We start from the raw sequence: 17,970 nt of genomic DNA, 5'->3' as shown, positions 1-17,970 counted from the left end.
CCAATTCGACAGTAATTCCATCGGCTCCTGGTGACTTATGATTTTTAAGCCGATGTCGGCAACCTGCTGCACAGTTATGTGCGTGTATGTTTCGCGAAAAATGTACCGTCAATCTTGATGCAGCGGGGGGCGGTAAGGTATTGTAACTGTCCCAACGTTATAATTTTGCAGTAGGAGCGAATGATAAAGAAATTCATTTCGTCAGCCTATTTCAACCATTACCTACACGAACCTGCTAAAGTGGCTACAGCAGAGAGAGCCATGCTCCTGGATATCGTGGCATCAAATGTTTACTTTTTCAGACCCTAGATGTTTCTAATATACCAAATCTGTACCAAAACCGTGTTGATAAATTCAAAACCACAATAATTTGTATTTTTCGATATTTTTTATTTATTATTCGTTTAAAATTTTCTCTCTTTTACTTAAAATTTAAAATAATTTTTTTTATTTATAGTTTCGAGAAACAATAAAATCGCAATAAACACAAACGGGCCAACAAGTAAAATTATGAAACAATAGATCTAGTTTACTTTTTGCATTTTCAAACTTTCTCTGAAAGAAAAGATCGACAGTGTCTTGTTATAGTTACGGTAGTAGTAGCTTTCACTGTTATTTTTAGGAATCAATCCGTAAAGTATCATATAGTATGCAGTTGTTTTAATGTAGTTTTTGCCTCTAGATATGGATTTTTATTTTTTAGGATTTGATAATTATCATATACCTTTCTTTTGTCTAGTTTTTGTTTATTTTTTTTTTTGGTTTTATCTTTCAAGGTAGTGTAAGTAACCTTTATTTACACAGTAAATTAAATATGTTTTCTGTTTAAATTAGAGTGAATATAACTAAAATATTTAAATAAAATTATATTATAAAAATAAATACATACATGAAATTGATTTGATAATAGCCATCATAATGGTATATAATCGAAGACTAGATACAAACTAATAACATTGAAAATTATTTGAGGACTGAGGCACAAATGAAACAAACAAAATTAAACAAATACAAAACGTATATGTAGATATCTTTTTTTCATTTTAAGTAAAAACAGAATACACAGAAGAGTCTATTGGATAAATATATGTTATCTATGTCTCATCTTTTTATTATATTAAAAAAGAATACCACTAGAAATCCAATAAAACCGAAAATTAAAAAAAAAAAGTTATAATACTCTTACATAGAAGTTTTTGTGCTGCCTTCTTTCTTTACTTTCCATTATATTATACTTTCTGCTAATTTATTATTATTTTTGGTATTTTTTAAAGTAGTAATTGTAGCTTTTAAGGTGTACTATTCGATGGGAGCAAAATAATTAACGGTTGGCGCCGCCCACACATCCATTCATTGTAGAATCTACCATTTGCTGGTGTCAACAGCATCGGGTACTATAAAATATTGCAATTGTGTTATAAAAATTTCCAAAAATTTGTTTTTTGGTAATATTTTCGAGTCAACTATATATCATAATTCAAACCAAACTTTAAGAATTTACTGTTCAAAATGACGGTGGAAATGTGTATTTCCCATTCATTCAATCAGAACAGTGGTTTGGAAATGATGTGTTGAATAATGAACCCTTTTGTTAAAAAGAAGCAACATTCTAATATAGTGAATAAATAATGATTTTGTAGTTACTTTAAGGGTACAAAGTGTAAAAATACTGACTGAATGTAGGATGATCCTCTAATGGGGAGGTTAATGAGTTCTTTGGCTCTCACAGCATAAATTGAAAATTTAATTCGAAAAATAGCTTAAACCATTAATTGTTTTTCTTTGTATATTTATAAAAATTGTATATTCGTGTAAATCTGTTAGTAAAATAGGTACCAGTTTTTCTTTATAAAAATTTCAATTTACCACACTTTTAACAATATTGAAATTTTTAATATAGGAATTCAATAAATTACTGGTGCTTATGATCGTTCGAGTTATAAAAATTAAATTATGAAGGATTTAAGGTCAACAAACGGTTACTGATTGCTGCTTAGTTGGATGGTGATATTGGTTCGCAGGACAGGGGTAAAATCCAAACGTTCATTCCTCGGCGGCATCAATATATGCAAGGCAGGCTTGGTTTCAGGTTTTCTATTTTTATATGAATCCATTAAATTTTACAAAAACTATGACGATGAAATCTACATTCACTATTCATAAAAGAATTATCGCAGGATGATATGCACATCTAGTGGAAATTTGGGTTGACTGTGGGGAAATAATAAACAGAAATAGAAAAATGTAAGATTAGGAAATAGTTTTGAAAGTGAATAGAAGATTTGAACTAGGTGCTATACTTTTAAATAGAAATATTTGGAATGATCAAAGATCTTACATAACATAAATTTTCTGAATGTAAACTAAGCAATTATATTATTATTGTCTGTACTTACTTATTAATTGGAACATCGATCATGCACTTAATTCACATTGACTTTGTTGATGCTTTGATTGTAGGATGAATTCGGGTAAAGGGTGGGAAAATCTTTTCGAAAATAAGTCATTGTTGCTAAAAGTGCCTTATTATAAGCTTAAATACTACACAATATAGTTACCTATTCTTTGATGGTACCTAGAAACTTATTAAATTTTCTGAAATTTCTAGAAGAAATATAAATATTGAGTTCCATACCTAAAGCTGTTTCTTAGACCGGTTCAGAAATAGATGCTACCACGGTTCTCCTTGAGCGCAGAAATAAAATAAAAAACAACCTGAGGAACCTCCTATTGATTTTCCAACAGCTGTACTATTCGCAAATTTTGCTAATTCAATATATCATGCAATCACAACAAAGTGAATACATCTGACTCAACCACACCTACCAAACTGATACCTTACTGCGGATGACGAGTTGAAGTGAATTTAGTCTGGGATACTTCATTTGATTCTATTGAAAGAGTCGCAAATTAGTATGCGATGATGAGGGAAATATTAAGGCCCAATATATCTGCCTTTTTTTTATGGCAGTGAAATATCAAATTTGAATCAGTCAAGCTAAAACCTGTTTGAGCTCACTCCGGGTTATGGACCTTCATCAAATGGCTCTGGATTTGGAAAGAGAGGTAAGTAGAGTTGGAATGGAAGCAAACACAAAAAAACAAGATTCTCAGTCTGAAGGATCATCGCACTCGCCCTATCTGCATTAATGGGTAGAGCATCGAAGGCGTTGATCAATTTGTATATCTGGGAACTGGGTTGTTTTCGATGGTGGCACTGAACTGGATGTTGCCCGACACAACAGCGCTACATCCGCTTTCGCTGCCTTGTCTAAATCTGGAAATGTAGTTATCTCAACACCAAGGTCAAGTTGAGTCTATTCTGTGATAGTGTTCTTTCTCTGCTGTGCTATATCGGAGTAACACATGGAAAATGAATTCGACTGTTACCCAAAAGCTCCAAGTTTTCGTAAATGCCTGTTTGCGTCCTATCACCGGAGTGCGCTAGGCTGACACTTTCTCAAACGAGGAGCTTGGATACGCACTGAAATCAGAAGATGGAAGTGGCATAGGGATAGATCACACATAAATGAGGGGCAACAATTGCAATGCGGGCTAAGCCATGCAGCATCCATTTTCCCAGCAAGACCGACGAGTGGGTCACCCCAAAGGCACTTGGCGCAGAACAGTAGAGGAGGAGTGCGAGCGTCTCGGGAAGTCGTAGGGGGAGCTGAATGCATTTCAGGTAACTACGAGCGATGACGCGTGTAGTTGACACCCTATACCCCATCAAGGGGTGAATGGCAGCCATATATACATGTATGAATTGGTTTTTTTTTTAATCAACTGCAATGAGTAGGACAGAATGGAGATAGGATTTTCCTTAAAACTCGCAAAACAGATAGGGACGAAATAGAAGGAGGAAAGTTCAACGTCGCGACGACTTTCAAAAGTCCTAAACAATGTAGAAGAAGTGAAAGTTGACAAGGAAATTATTAATTAATTAGTGATGAAAATTTTTCCGAAATTTAAGATAAGCGTCGCACGACAATGGAACGTCATTCTAACTGGAAAGTGATAATTCCAATATTCGAAGAAGGCAAATTGTCAAGATTTTGTGAAATTGTCCTAACATGATTCGGTGGATTAAATCCAGTTCATTGTCAAGTTGGAGTATTGGGTCGTGGTTTTTGTTTTTTTATGGGTAGGCCAGGTTGAAAGGGGGTCTTCTATTTGTATGTCTTCATTCATGATATCTGCTCAGAAAGGATGGACAATATAAAAATTAATGGAAAAATCCACTCAACGAGGTGATCGAAGTACCCCCAGTGTCTGGATAAAACAAGTGTTTTAATTGTATTTACATTAATAACGAGCTCTCAACGACGTTCTTTGTCTTGATTGATTACAAGGTAAAGCTCAATTTTCCGATGTTTTTGTTCTATTAACCCAAGAATTTAGCCTACCTTTGGGACTGTATGATTAGCGATAGTCCCGAAATCCATGGTAATTATTGCATAAACCGACCGGGGCCTTCGAGAGAAATTTCGGACCCGGGTGGAAATTATGTGGGCCAACGAAAGTAGAAAATCAATCTAATTTAGTTAAAGTTTCTATTTTTGGATCGCTGAGAAAACTCCTGGCCCGGTTTAATCACCCCTCCCCCTTGCGACGGGTCTGCAGTCGCTTTCAGTGCTCATTATGAGATAGAAGTATAGAAGGTTATGAATATTTCTACTTGTCCAGATCCAGTCCCGGGGGGAAATTATTCGAGCTCCTCTCCATACAGTTTTATTCAATTCGATTTTCTTTGCGGAACACGACTCAACTCCAATTTCTAGTTTCTAAAGTTAACAAGTGTATGACTCAGAGTCAGTGCAATTTGTATAACAAAGAAAAATGCCGCGGGTTACCCATTGTAGATAAATGAAGTATACTTCAATTAAATGTGAATAGACAAGTCTAGAAAGATTTACAACATTATTTTCAAGATTGAGGAGATCCTGAGTCCGTCATTCACTTCATGATAGACCGGATCAATTGAAGAAAAATTTTCTTCAATTTTTTTGGTCAATGGACCCCTTTTTTTAGACTAAGCATCTAGTTTTCCAAAAAACAGGTGACTCGCGGTTCGTTCAGGGGAGAGATGACATTTTGCAGAAGCGTAACAACATCAAAAAAAAAAATATTGATTGTTCTAGACTGGCTCTGAAACAACAAGTGCCAAATTATTAAAGCGAATAGTTTTAAAGATTAGCTCCACTTTCCTCATCGGAATGAGAAGCACCTAACATGTCTTGGGACCTTATATGGAAATCCTCAGTGAGAACTGTTTCGGTAAAAAGCGGGGAAATATGTATTTGGAATCTAAGAAAAGTTCTCCTGCAAAGAGTACACGGTTTTAGGCAGAATGAAAATTGGGGACTATTTAAAATTCGAAGCACTAAGTTCATAATCATATTCAAAAACTTAGATCATTAAATTTTTGAGATCGTTAGTGTCACACCGAATGTTGTAAAATAGAACTTGACTTTGGTAATCCATTTGCAAGAACAACAGAGTTTTGAATGTCTATAGTCCTGATAACGACCAATAGGTACTTCGATGTAGTTACGGAATAAGTGGTGGGAATTTTCGTATTAAGTTATGTAATGGTTAATTTTACAGGTGAACATAAGGTACACCTTAAATACTGACAGTAGGGGACATAAATATAAATCACAACTGGTCATGTATTTCATGTACTGTTAAACATTCCTGAAGTCAAAGAGCAGTAATAGGTCTTTGACCAGCGGCATCATGCTGAAAGCCCAGGCCCTTTTTATAGTTTCTACATAGGCTACCTAATTTGCAGTGCCCTTCAGCAATACCACGACTTCTAATATCTGGTCTAGGGCACCATAACTTATGGAGAATACTTTAGAATACTCTGTATTCATTCGTCACCGTATCGTCCATTGCTTATGACTCATAAATATGGGCCAATTAAGTTTTTTCTGCATTTGTTCAGGGGAAATTACATTAGCGCCATTATCTGCTGATCAATGTTCCCTCTGTTTGTGCCAATTCTGTCCATCTAGGAACCAACAACACGTTGAAAGAAGGACTTTTTTCTAAGTTCTTCTGACATTGAAACTATTTTCTTTTGACTACTGTTTTACAACACAGTTGTCCATATGATGGACATCCTTTAACTCCATATTTGGAACAAATTCCTATCCTTATGCTCACTCGTCTTTCTTGCAAGTCCACTGACAAATTGGTGCACTAAACTCGCTGGTTTCAAATAATTCACATAAAATTTACAGTTTACAACTAATTCCCTTTTATAAGTAACCATATTAATTTTCTGCATTTCATCGTTTTCATTACAAATTCACTTTTTTGATTAATTGATCTATCAATACTTCTTATCGAAAAACCTCAGAACCACTGATTCGCAAAAAAAATGCCCTCGGCTTTTTTTGACCGCTACTATATACAGCGGGAAGAAGCTGTTATTCAGCAAGTACAGAGGTATTCCTGAAACACAACGCATAAGGGTATATGGGGATTCTGGCGACGGTGGCAACCCACTGGACGCTGCCCGAAGCATTAATAGCACTAAGTTCACTACATTGTCTAAAATCTGAGAATGCGGTTATATCAAACCAGGATCAGGTTAAGACTGTTCTGCGCTAGTGTTCTTTCTGTGTTGCTATATGGGAATAGGACATGGAGAGTGAACTCCACTGTCACCGAAAAGGTCCATGTCCGAACAAATAAATAAATTCCACTGAAGAAGGCAGCAAGTGGTTGCCGAAATACGTATACGGAGAATTAAAGGAACACCATCGACATAAAAGAAAATTGGAATTTGTTTATTTATTTATTCGGAAATGTTTCTTTATGGTTCCATTCAAGTGGTATTTCTTAACGAGAGTATGATGGAGGTAACAACTAAGGGGCGTCGGGTCGTTTCAAGGAGGCCAAAAGAATGTTATACTGAAGGTTGTGTGGTGAAAACTGTAAAACATTCCTCAACCACATTAGTATGGTCTTGCATTTCAATCAAATAACTTGGGCCAGTATATTTTGGTGGTGCTACGAATACACAGCATCATAAAGTGATGCACGATAGCCTCATTTTAGTTATCTGGTATGGTATGCAAGACACAGGTCTTACACCTATAATACCTCTGTTTTAAATTAGCCAAATAATTATCCCAACCTGAATCCTTTTGCAAATGTCTATAGTATACTAGACAGATTAGGAGTAGCAACTTAATCAGCGAGTAGCCCTACCATATACTATTAGGGACGAATCTGTTATGCATTTTTTGTACACAGTGGGCAAAATGTATTGTCATAACCACCTGAGAAAGTAAAATTTCAAAATATTGACACAAAAGTGAAGTCTAACAAAGGCAGTAACGACTACAATAAATAATTAAATGCAGAAAAGCATATTTCACGGGGGACGATAAATTCAAGATGTGGGTCGCATTCAAAATTTGATTTTCTTCGAAATTTGCAAGAATTTTTATCTAATGGATATTTTCTTCATAGTTGTATAGCATTGTCAAAAGATGTGTCAAAGAGGCAACAGCATCACTTCCGTCAGTCGACAGCTCGATATTCTAAGGACAACTGTTCTTTTGTGGACGAGCGGTCTGCAGGATAAATTGGAGAACGTGAAAGAAGCAGAGAGTCACATAGGCTAATACCACCCAATAAGAAAAAAATATGAATGCCAGTTAAGGATAAAGTTTGATTCAGGATAAGGATGATAACGAAGATCTTCAACCAGTGGCTTCAATATGGTAAATCCGAGGTTATTATTATCGATGAAAATTGTACCGTTAGTAGGGAGTATTCCCGCAAGAAAATGTTGATGATCTACGGGAACCGGCTACAACAATTCATACAAATATCTAAAAGAGATACCTTCCACTGATGAAGCTCTTTGCAGCACTTTTTAACGATTTGAAAAGTTTTGCCAGGAAACTCACCCGAATTTAATCTTCATCGAAAATTTATGGGAAATATTCAAGGAAGCAGTGCTAAATCCAAACAATCGTTAACTCCTCGTTGAACGAGTTTCAAATGAGTGGGACCAAATTAAGAACGACCATATTTCCAAATTTTAGAATGGTTTTCTAAGACCAATAACTGGGAACTAATATGATTTCTTACATGCCTTTTTTGGTTTGCTCCGAAGGCATACATGATAATTAATATATTTCTGAAATTTCATCAAATAGTTTTTAGTATTAATTCAAATTTAAATGCAGGAAAATGATCTCATCGGTTTGCGCAACTTGACCCCACAGTGGTGAAATTCTCATTCGTCGGTAGCTAGTAAACGTAACAATCGATTTTGAAGCGGGTTTTATTGTAAGTAATTAATTACGCGTATGATCTTCTTCTTCAGCTTTTGCCCCGTTTAGAAGTGGGGTCGGCTCGTCTTGATTGGTTGCGTCATTTCGCTCCGATGAGAAATATAATGCACAGACAATCCAAACTTTGTGAGTAAATATGCTGATTGCAAATATTCGAAGTGAATATTTCAAACCGCCGAGAGAAATCTGCGGGGATCGTTCACTCGCAATATGAGAAAGGGCGAATCCGCAAACAGGAAAAAAATTGCCACGAACACCGATCCGAAACTCTATCGAAATCATCGATTTCTGTTTTTGTTGAAAAACAATGTAACTAGAAATATAGGAGACGTTTGCACGGCGCACTTGTTCGAATTAAAATTTACGTTTTCAACTGATATTCAAGGTGTGGGACAGCGAATCTTGATGACTGGCAACGAGGCATTATCTGTCCCATACCTAAAAAGGGGGATTTCACACAGTGCAACTATTATAGAGGTATCATGTTGCTTAGTACCATCTGTAAGATATCCTCCGCTATCTTGCTGGACCGAGCAGCCCCATACGCTCAGAACATCATTGGCCAATACCAAAGAGGCTTCACTCCAGGCAAATCAACAACAGATTAGATTTTCTCTCTGCGGCAAGCGATATGGCTATCAGTTGCACCACCTTTTCATCAATTGTAAACCAGCCTATGACAGCATAGTCAGGGTAAAACTGTACACGGCCATGAGAGAATTCGGTATCCCGACGAAATTGATAAGACTAATTAGGCTGACCCTGACCAATGTGCGAGGCTAGATAAAAGCAGCCGGATCACTCTCGAGACATTTCAACATCAACGACGGTCTAAGACAGGGGGATGCCGTATCATGCGTCCTATGCATCCTGGCCCGGCAGGCGATGCAGATTTGAACCCAACCCACCTAATTATTGGCCTACGCTGACGATATTGACATTATGGGAAGAACAACCCGAGATGTAGTCTACCTTCATCCAGATCGAGCAGGCGGCGCGAGATCTCAGGCTGCACATTAATGAACGCAAGACGAAGTACGTGGTGGCGACGTCAGCGCCAAAAATCAAAGAACGAATAACAACGAATCGCACTGGTCAAACGAAAACACTAAAGATAAGAAGCTACAACCTTGAGACCGTTGAAAATTTCTCCTATCTAGGGTCGAAAATCACAACCGATAACAGCTATGACGATGAAATCAGCACGCAGTTGTTGGCAGCCAACAGAGCCTCAGTTTACAAAAACTGTTCCGCTCGAAATGTCCTACCATAGGGTCAAAGCTCTTCCTGTACAGTACTATGATCTTGCCAATTCTTGTTGTATTCCTCGGAAACCTGGTTTCTTAGCAAAAAAAATTGCGAACTTTTGACCGCGGTCGAGAGAAGCATCCGAAAGATTTTTTGGCCCCCTTCATATGGATGGACGATTCCGTAGCCTATATAATGAATAAATCTAAGAGCGATACCGACCGTCTGTTTGTGGATAAATTTCGGCTCAACAGGTTACGGTGGGCGGGTCACTTGATCCGTATGGATAAGGATAATCTAGATCGGATAGTTTATAAGGGCAATATCTATGGTAGAAAAAGAAGACAAGGCAGACCCTGCCGCTCCATCTCATGGAGCGATGGCGTAGGTCAGGACGCCAGACAGCTTTTAGGAATATCGAATTCGTGGACCTCGGCGTAAAGCCGGAGTGTCTGGAGTTCCTTATTAAGGCAGGCCTAGCCCGGATACCGGTTGTTGCGCCGTTGATGATGATGATACATATATAACGTCACAACAGTGTTCGGCCCGGCTCAGCCCTTTCCGGAGCGATTTAGGAGAGTTTCCCCACTTTGTAACGAGTTGAATTATATTACTTAAGAAGTAAGTTTAATAAATAAATTAAAAATAATGCAGTAATTTCCATATTTTTGGAAATATTTTTAAAAAATAAGGAATACCCCACTTTTTGTTGTACCTTGTATATTCGTTAGCCAAGTAAATAATGCCAAAGAATAGTTGATTTTTTTTCAATTCGTCTCTTAAAAAGGATTTCCGCACGATACGAAAGGAAAATTCGGAAAAATATAGCACTAATATTAAATATTAATGCAATAGAGAGGGACTTATATATGATCGCCAAAAGTAAGTGGAAACTATGAAATACCTGGCCACCGTTATCAACAAGTAGATAGTTTTGCATACCGAGATATAACTAATAAAAAGGGCAAAAATCTCATACTATCAATATTGAATAAAATAGAAAGTGTTGAATCGGCTGATAGGTGATCGATAGATCGATAGGTTTCCTTCAACGGTGAAGCCTCAGAAAAATTTCAAGTCCAGTGTGGAAGGATGGCATATGGTGAATTAAATTAATTCAGAAGGATGCAGGCTATATAGAACGGATGAGTTTGGGGAATGCAAAATATGCTGATATCTGCGCAAATTGAATTAAAAATTATATTTGCGAAACCATTTGTGAGACGACTTCTTTGTTAACTCTCTCGGGAACCATCATGGGAAAGATAGCATTTACTGTGTATACTACATTTTTAAATATAATGTTCATTGCTTGTATCGTATCGAAGCACACAAGACTGCATAGGATTACGTTACACATTGGAGCTAAAGTAGATGCCTATTAAAAGACAGTAGATAATAGTTTTTTGACTGTGTTGATATTTCGACGTGCTCAAAAGCCTTTCCTTCAAAATTTAAAGCAAGCTCTGAAATCCTTCTTATCAAAAATTTCTAAGTTAGGTCTTCTTTTTGCTAATTTTAGAACCTGGTTGGTGGCATCATAACTGACATCTCTATTTATCTAACTTATCTTATTTTTTTTTTATGAATAGCAACAATGACTTACCTCGAATACAATAAAAACGCCTCTTGAATTTTCAAAAAACAAAAGAAATAACATATTTTTTGTCATTTCTATGATATTTCATGTTGATAAGTCATAGGCTTCAAGAGGACCGGTTTTGTTAGCTTTTTATTTGTGGGATAAAGGTGGGGAACACACAAATAAAAGAATGCACTTTTAGAGAGAACAACATTGAATTAATGAATTTCGTTCTTTCATGATCAACAATACTTGATTGCACAACGAAAAATTAATAAATCACTGTTTCGTGTATCACATTTCGTACCACAACACAAAATATATAGATGAAAGCTGTAAAATTTGCAATAGAAATTGTCGAGGGGGTGGGAAAAACAAAAGATCAATTACATCGTTTGATACCAAATACATTGCCAATAGAGAAATGAGGGGGGTGCGACAGGGCGAGAATGGATAAGGCATTTGTTAGAGCGAAGAGAGAGGGAGCAATTTATACAACACACAACATTAAATTGTTTTTTGTTCATGTGTGTTCTTTGCCTGAATGATAACGTTCTGTGCTGTTGCTGCTGCTGTTGTAGTTGTGTCAGTGGGATGGTTGGTTAGTGTTTCTGTAGAGGGAGTTAGTAAAACGAATTCTATTTAAAAATACTTTCATTTAATTAAACTCTCGCTTTCTCCAAGTTCAATAAATTATAAATGTACAGTAATAGTTTGCCTTTTTTAGAAACCAATCCTTAAATATTGTTGTATTTAAAAGTCAATTGTTTAATCTTGTAATTAATATTAAATGGTAACAAATTCCCCAAAAATCGTAGAAGTTTCTTTTTTAGCTTGAATTTCGATTTCCTGCTATCCAATTAATTTCTATCCTAGAATTCAGTTAAAACTAACCAACTATTTCGATAAAAAAGAAGGTTGAACAATTGAAAAATGTACGTGTATGTATATACTAGCAAATTTTGTTAATTGTTCGTTAAACATGTATACCAGTTGATCTGTTAATATGTGTTGTTGGTAATTGCCTACATTTTATATTTTTTTTCAAGATTTTATAACCTATCTTTTTCGATTAATAAAATTTAACTTTGTCTATTTCTCTATACGGCATGATGTTAACAGTATTGTTTGGTATCTCTTTCTTTCTCTATTATTTACTTAACTATTGTCATTTTAACGGATGTAAGTTTGTATGAATTTGATTTTGTTAATTCTAATTTTTTGCCCGTTTACTTTTCCTAGTCTAATTTTCATCTGAAATTGAAGATAATTAAGATTATCTAATCTATCGAACTTTACATACAGCATTTCTCTTCCTACAGTTTCTCGCTAGAAAATTAGATAGTTTGAAGTTTGAAATTTTTCGAAGAGAATGTATGCATACATTAATGACTTGAAGTTTCATGAATTTTTGAGTTGCTTCGAAAATTTTATATTACAATAGTAGAAAATTATGAACTACATGATTTGCCTTTTCACTAATAGCAATTATGATGATAGGGAAATGATGGCTTTGTAGCAATTCTGCTTATAATGTTTTTTTTACAAGTCTAATATTTGAACTATTCGCGAAAACGTTCGTAAAATGAAAGGTATTTGCATAGATTGCTGCGATGATGGTATTGGTATCGGGAATCGAGGCCTTAAGTTAACAAAGAGTGAATGAATTATACAAAGGGATACAAACTGGATTCACCAATATAGGCACTAACTCATATACGAACATGAATTCCTTCTGTTACTTTATCTAATCTGCCAGAAAAGTTTAGTCACTTGGAGGTTTTCGGATGGTAAAAATAAGAAAGTCTCAACAATGTGACATTTGCGTCCTACCGGAATATAATGAATTGATGAGCTGGAAGCAACCCTTGAAGTATTAAATCCTACCTAGCATCAAATTGAAATGAAACTATGTATAATTTCAAAAACTTCTCATTTAAATATTTGGAATAATGATTTCCAGGACGTATTCCACAGAACAAATTGTATTGTCTTCAGAGAGTTCCTGAAATTGAGTCACAATATATCTCGCGTGAACATCTCCAGGGGCAAAATGAGTGCCAATTTCGAAAAACCTTACGCTACAAAAAAATACTCATCCCTAACTATATTACGCCAGTACTGGCAGCACCTCATTAAAATAATTTAAAAGTTAACTATTCCAATTTTACTGATTTCAACTATCGACGGCGCTAGCTATTGCACTGCAATATCTCGTTACCGCTGGTGAATTCGAAATTTTATGATTGTGATCAAAGTGTTGAAAGTGCTAATTGAATATCCTCTGCTATCAGTTTAAGTACATTTTTCGTTTGCTAGAGACTGTCAATTTCGTTTTGCTCAACCCGAATTGAAACAGTACTACTTGGCGGTGTAAAAAGAAGCAAGTATATCCAATTAAGCCAAAAGTGTAAAGCACATATCCTAACGTCGTCTATGGTATGAATGAGTGCTTATTATGACAAATTGAAGAGAAAGTTCATATGTATCACAACGCTTTCACGAAAATGGTGGATGGTGATAGTATTGAAATGCGCAAGAGTCGACTAAATGGGCTTTTCTTCGTGACTGAATGAATTATTCAATATATTTCGCTATGATCTTCTGGATTTACAAGCTACTGCTATTATTGAATGTTAATTATGCCTAACAACTGACATTACGAGAAATGTGTCTTAAATTTTAGTAGTTAGTTTTCAGTAAGTTCACAACATCTTTGATAGAATGTAGAGAAGAGATGGTGGGGTCAAGATTCATCGTAAAGTAGTAGTATAGTACAACAACAACAGATCAAGCATGCGTATCTGTGGGCGGTCTTCACGGTGGCTAAGGCAGGCGAGCAGGGCGGGGCTACAAAACACAACACCAAAACTAGTGGAGTAATAACAACAGTATAAATTATCATCATCTTTGAGGTCAGTTTCGTAGTTAGGTGGGGTCGACACATTATGGGGAGGGAAGGATAATTGGAGCAATATTTTATCTAAATCAAAAAAATATTGTTCTCATGGTTTTATCGTCAACGCACAACGTAGCTCGCAAGCACCAAGTATTACTGACGAAAGGGAAGATCTATCAATACCGGCCCGATACGTTTCATTTCGTAACCGTTCCGTTTCATTTTGTAGGCCCGAAACAATAGCAAATACGCTTTGATTGTTTTCTCCGTTGTCCATCATGTTGAGGAAGTTATTAAGAAAAACCAATTTGTGTTCGTTTTTCGATTTTTTTCATTTTTTAAAAACAAATGCATGTCCATGTTCAATCATATCATTGTCATCATGTCAAGATTTTCAACACATATTATGGAGGTTTGTGTTCGAACAATTCTTTGTACGCATTTTATTTGACTTTTGTTTTACTTTATTTCCTTCTCTTTTCATTATTGCATTTTCATCATCATTATCATCATCACCACATTAAATTATTAAGAATTATTAAGTTCTGATCTTCTCATGTAATGGTCTCCGCATTTTAAGATTTTTTTCTCATTTTCTCTTTCGCTTTTTACAAATCGGGTGTGTTGTGTGTCCATTTTTACAAATTTAATTATCATCTTTTTCAAGTTTTTTTTTTTGGATTTTATTTATTATTATTTTTATTAAATAATAATTATTTTTTTCTTTCGTATCTGTATTAAATTACTAAAAATACAATAATTAAAAATAACACTAGTTATTTGGACTAAAGAGGGGGAAGAGACACTCAAAAACGTTCTCTCTTAATTGAGATAGGTATTATATATTAATTAATCAAAAAATTAAGGGTTTGTTTTTAAAATATATGCCAATAGAGCAAACCAAAAAACACCGCCCACATTACAATAATCCCGTGCATTGAATACAAGATTTTCTCACCATCTGCGATCTTTCGGGCGACGAATTTGAGCGTCTCGTCGAGTAGCACAACAGGAATTGAGAACTTCATAACCGTCATCCATTCGTCAACTGAAAGCGGTGTCACTTGGAAGACAGTCTGCAAGATAAAAAGGAAAGTGTGTTTTGATGATGCTAATTCAGTGGATATGTTAGACAACAGAGACAATATAGTCTACTAGATTTTGCTTGAACGAAAAAAGAACAATTACGTTAATTACATGTACCAAAACTATTTGAAGCAATTGCAGATTGTGTACTTACCGCGAGGACTTCTACATGGAGAATGACGAAATGAAGTGTGAAGGAGAGAGCCATGGAACCAATAAGCCACATATTTGACCATGGTGGCATCGTAATCAACGACTGATTTTCTGATAAGCTGTTTGAAAAGTAAAGAAGATAATTTAGTTTTCAATATTTAAGTTTCTTCAGTAGGACAAGGATGAAAATTACTTTACCTGTTCATTGCGTTCAACATTTCAATTGTTACCAGTACAGAAAGAGCCATTGTCATTGGATGTGGATCATTGAAAAGTTTGCAGTCGACACCCTTGAAGTCCTCGTTACCAGGCAAGCACGACAAGTGATGGGTAAGTTGCCAGTATGACATTTGTGGGCCAGTCTCGCAGAACAAGAACCACCAGGCAGCTGCACCGACTGTAGCAGCGCCGACATAACCACCGATAGCCAAATAACTGTAGAGAAAAAAGAACATTTTTTAGCATATTGAACAAATTTAGTTTTGTGGCGGTTCTAGCGCGAACTAATTCATTAACAAAAACAGGACCTATTGTAAACTGGTTGAAAGAAGTTGACATTGCATTGAATTTCCAAGGGCAAGAGTAAAATTCATTATGTTGATAACCTCACACCGCAGCATTGATGATTTTACCTTATGAATTTTACATTTTATTAGAAAAATAACAGACTCGGGGTTTTTTGATTTATTCGCATCTCATAAAAATCGACCGAAAAAAAAACGAGGAAAAACAATTTTGATCACATCATGTTAAACCAAATTCTGGAACTGCTGGTCCATTGCGAATATCCTCAAAAAGCTATGATATGCTCTGATTGGTTGACCAGATTTGAAAGATGACTTTTACCATGGACGTCAGTAACATTCTCAGAGGTCAAGTATTTTCGATGACTGAATATTGCAGATAATGAAAACTGCTTCGCCAAGTCCACTCTAAAAGGCGGTGTGGCAAAGGTTTACGTTGCCGAATGGAGAGATTTGAATTCCAGCCTATAGGCCAAAATCTTTGTGAAAGTGGAATGTTTACTTGCCCTTATGAAGGGGTTTATGAAAATTCTGGTAGGGCTTTTAAAGGGAAACTGTTTCCCAAGCTACCGCACGGTAAAATTTGAGATGGTGGGATTTTAGGGAACCCGGGTCCTCCAGCTAGACTGATTGAACTTAAACTAACTTCGATGACGATGTTCAATGTGCGTATAGAAAAACCAGTCCTTTTTCGTTATGTTATCGAGGAAAACCTGCGCCTGTACACGTTTGGTATTGGGCTGAAATAATTAAGAAGCAGAAGGATCTCCTTTCCAGTGCGTCCGAACAAGTTATTGCTCATTTCGAATCTTATTATTTGTCAATTGTCGAAGTAAATACGTAGTATAGCCGTAAGTTCTGCCAGTCAAGCAAACCTTTACTTCCCACGAACTAACTCTTCGAAATTAATACAGAAAGGGCAAAATATATAGACATTTCACTAAAATATTCAAAATGACCGCCTCTTGCATTTAAACAAGCTTGAAATTTCTGGGGCCAAGCGTCGATAGCTTTACACACAGTACGGAGCGGCATTTCGCGCAGACCACTCAAAGTGGCATGTCGACGTGCGCAGGTAACCTTCTCAAATTTGCGGAGATGAAATCGGGAACAACCTCTGTCAGCCATTGCTGGATTCACTTGGATTTGTATGCCGGCGCTGAATCTTGCTGAGAGCACCAATTTCGTCCGGCAAATAAGGTATCGTTAGAGTTCAACAAGCTCTTCCAACATAGTTTCGTATATGCTGGAACTCGTTTTTACACCAGTTTCACAGATGGGTAATACCATGATGAGAAATTTCCCACCAAAACATTACGCTAGTGGGATGTCCCAAGCTGAAGATGTTTGCGTCGTAAAATATGATTGCTAGTCGCCTTTTGTGACTTAGAGGATTTCGACGAATGCATACACGGCGCGGACAGCCCCCTCGTGGTTTATCTTTCACGTCATCTGTTTCTCTATCCCTAGCTAATGTACGAAACACAAATCGTTCGGTTAATAACTTTCAGATTTTAACTTAGTCAAAAAATTAAGGGTAACACCTGACTTGTTTTATCACAAAAGCTTCATTTTCCATTAGAGCAATATATTCTATGATGTGACGTGTGACCATATATCATCATCTTAGAGTGCAGTAAATTGCCATGAAAATTACCACTTCCATACATTTGTTGATGTACGGTTTGCACCAAACTTTTCAGTATCATCCCTTGTATTATATTGTAGCTTAAATTGCTACTATAATCGACTTACAGGGGGTCTTCCAGGGAATTCCAATTCCGAAATATAGTAATCTACTATAATAGTAGGTTCAGTAAAGTCATTGCATATTTTTGTAGCAGATGATGTTAATATAATATAGTTCTGACACTACAGTTGTCATGCACACATGCCATAGGCCGTTTAACAGCTGACGGTTTAGGCCTCGTTATTAACCAAAAATTAAGCGACTTTTTTAGTCTCGGAGATTTAACAAAAGAATGAAGGTGGCAAACCAAACTTCCATATCCCATCAGAGCAGCGCCAGACCACACAGGTATTTGATGATCCATTAAAAACTATTGGAGTTTGGTCGGCATATATTGTTCTGCTGAGCATATTTGCATGACCTTGACCCCGTCAGATTTTCAAATAACGTTACATATCGATGACGCC

The 17,970-nt window shown here is 36.2% G+C and overlaps 1 protein-coding gene across 6 annotated transcripts in view; it reads right to left on the bottom strand.

The window, feature by feature from the left end:
* Window positions 1-382: 382 nt before the first annotated feature.
* The window catches only part of LOC119649808 (calcium-transporting ATPase sarcoplasmic/endoplasmic reticulum type), a 111,093-nt gene continuing 93,505 nt past the window's right edge, over window positions 383-17,970 (bottom strand). For 4 of the 6 annotated variants that reach the window (XM_038052152.1, XM_038052138.1, XM_038052145.1 and 1 more), the window contains exons 8-10: window positions 15,488-15,724; window positions 15,291-15,408; window positions 14,364-15,126 (exon numbers count right to left, since the gene is read on the bottom strand). In XM_038052152.1, the coding sequence (XP_037908080.1) occupies window positions 14,926-15,126; window positions 15,291-15,408; window positions 15,488-15,724 (556 nt within the window). In that variant the 3' untranslated portion in view covers window positions 14,364-14,925. Of the gene's footprint in view, window positions 1,395-1,977; window positions 2,212-14,363; window positions 15,127-15,290; window positions 15,409-15,487; window positions 15,725-17,970 lie in introns of those variants that run through there. The other 2 variants (XR_005249201.1, XM_038052167.1) reach the window with 2 other exon arrangements.

This window comes from Hermetia illucens, chromosome 1 (assembly GCF_905115235.1).
Source record: "Hermetia illucens chromosome 1, iHerIll2.2.curated.20191125, whole genome shotgun sequence".
Lineage (NCBI taxonomy): Eukaryota > Metazoa > Arthropoda > Insecta > Diptera > Stratiomyidae > Hermetia > Hermetia illucens.
Note: the sequence above shows the minus strand (reverse complement) of the source record. Positions and strands in the feature narration are given on the sequence as shown.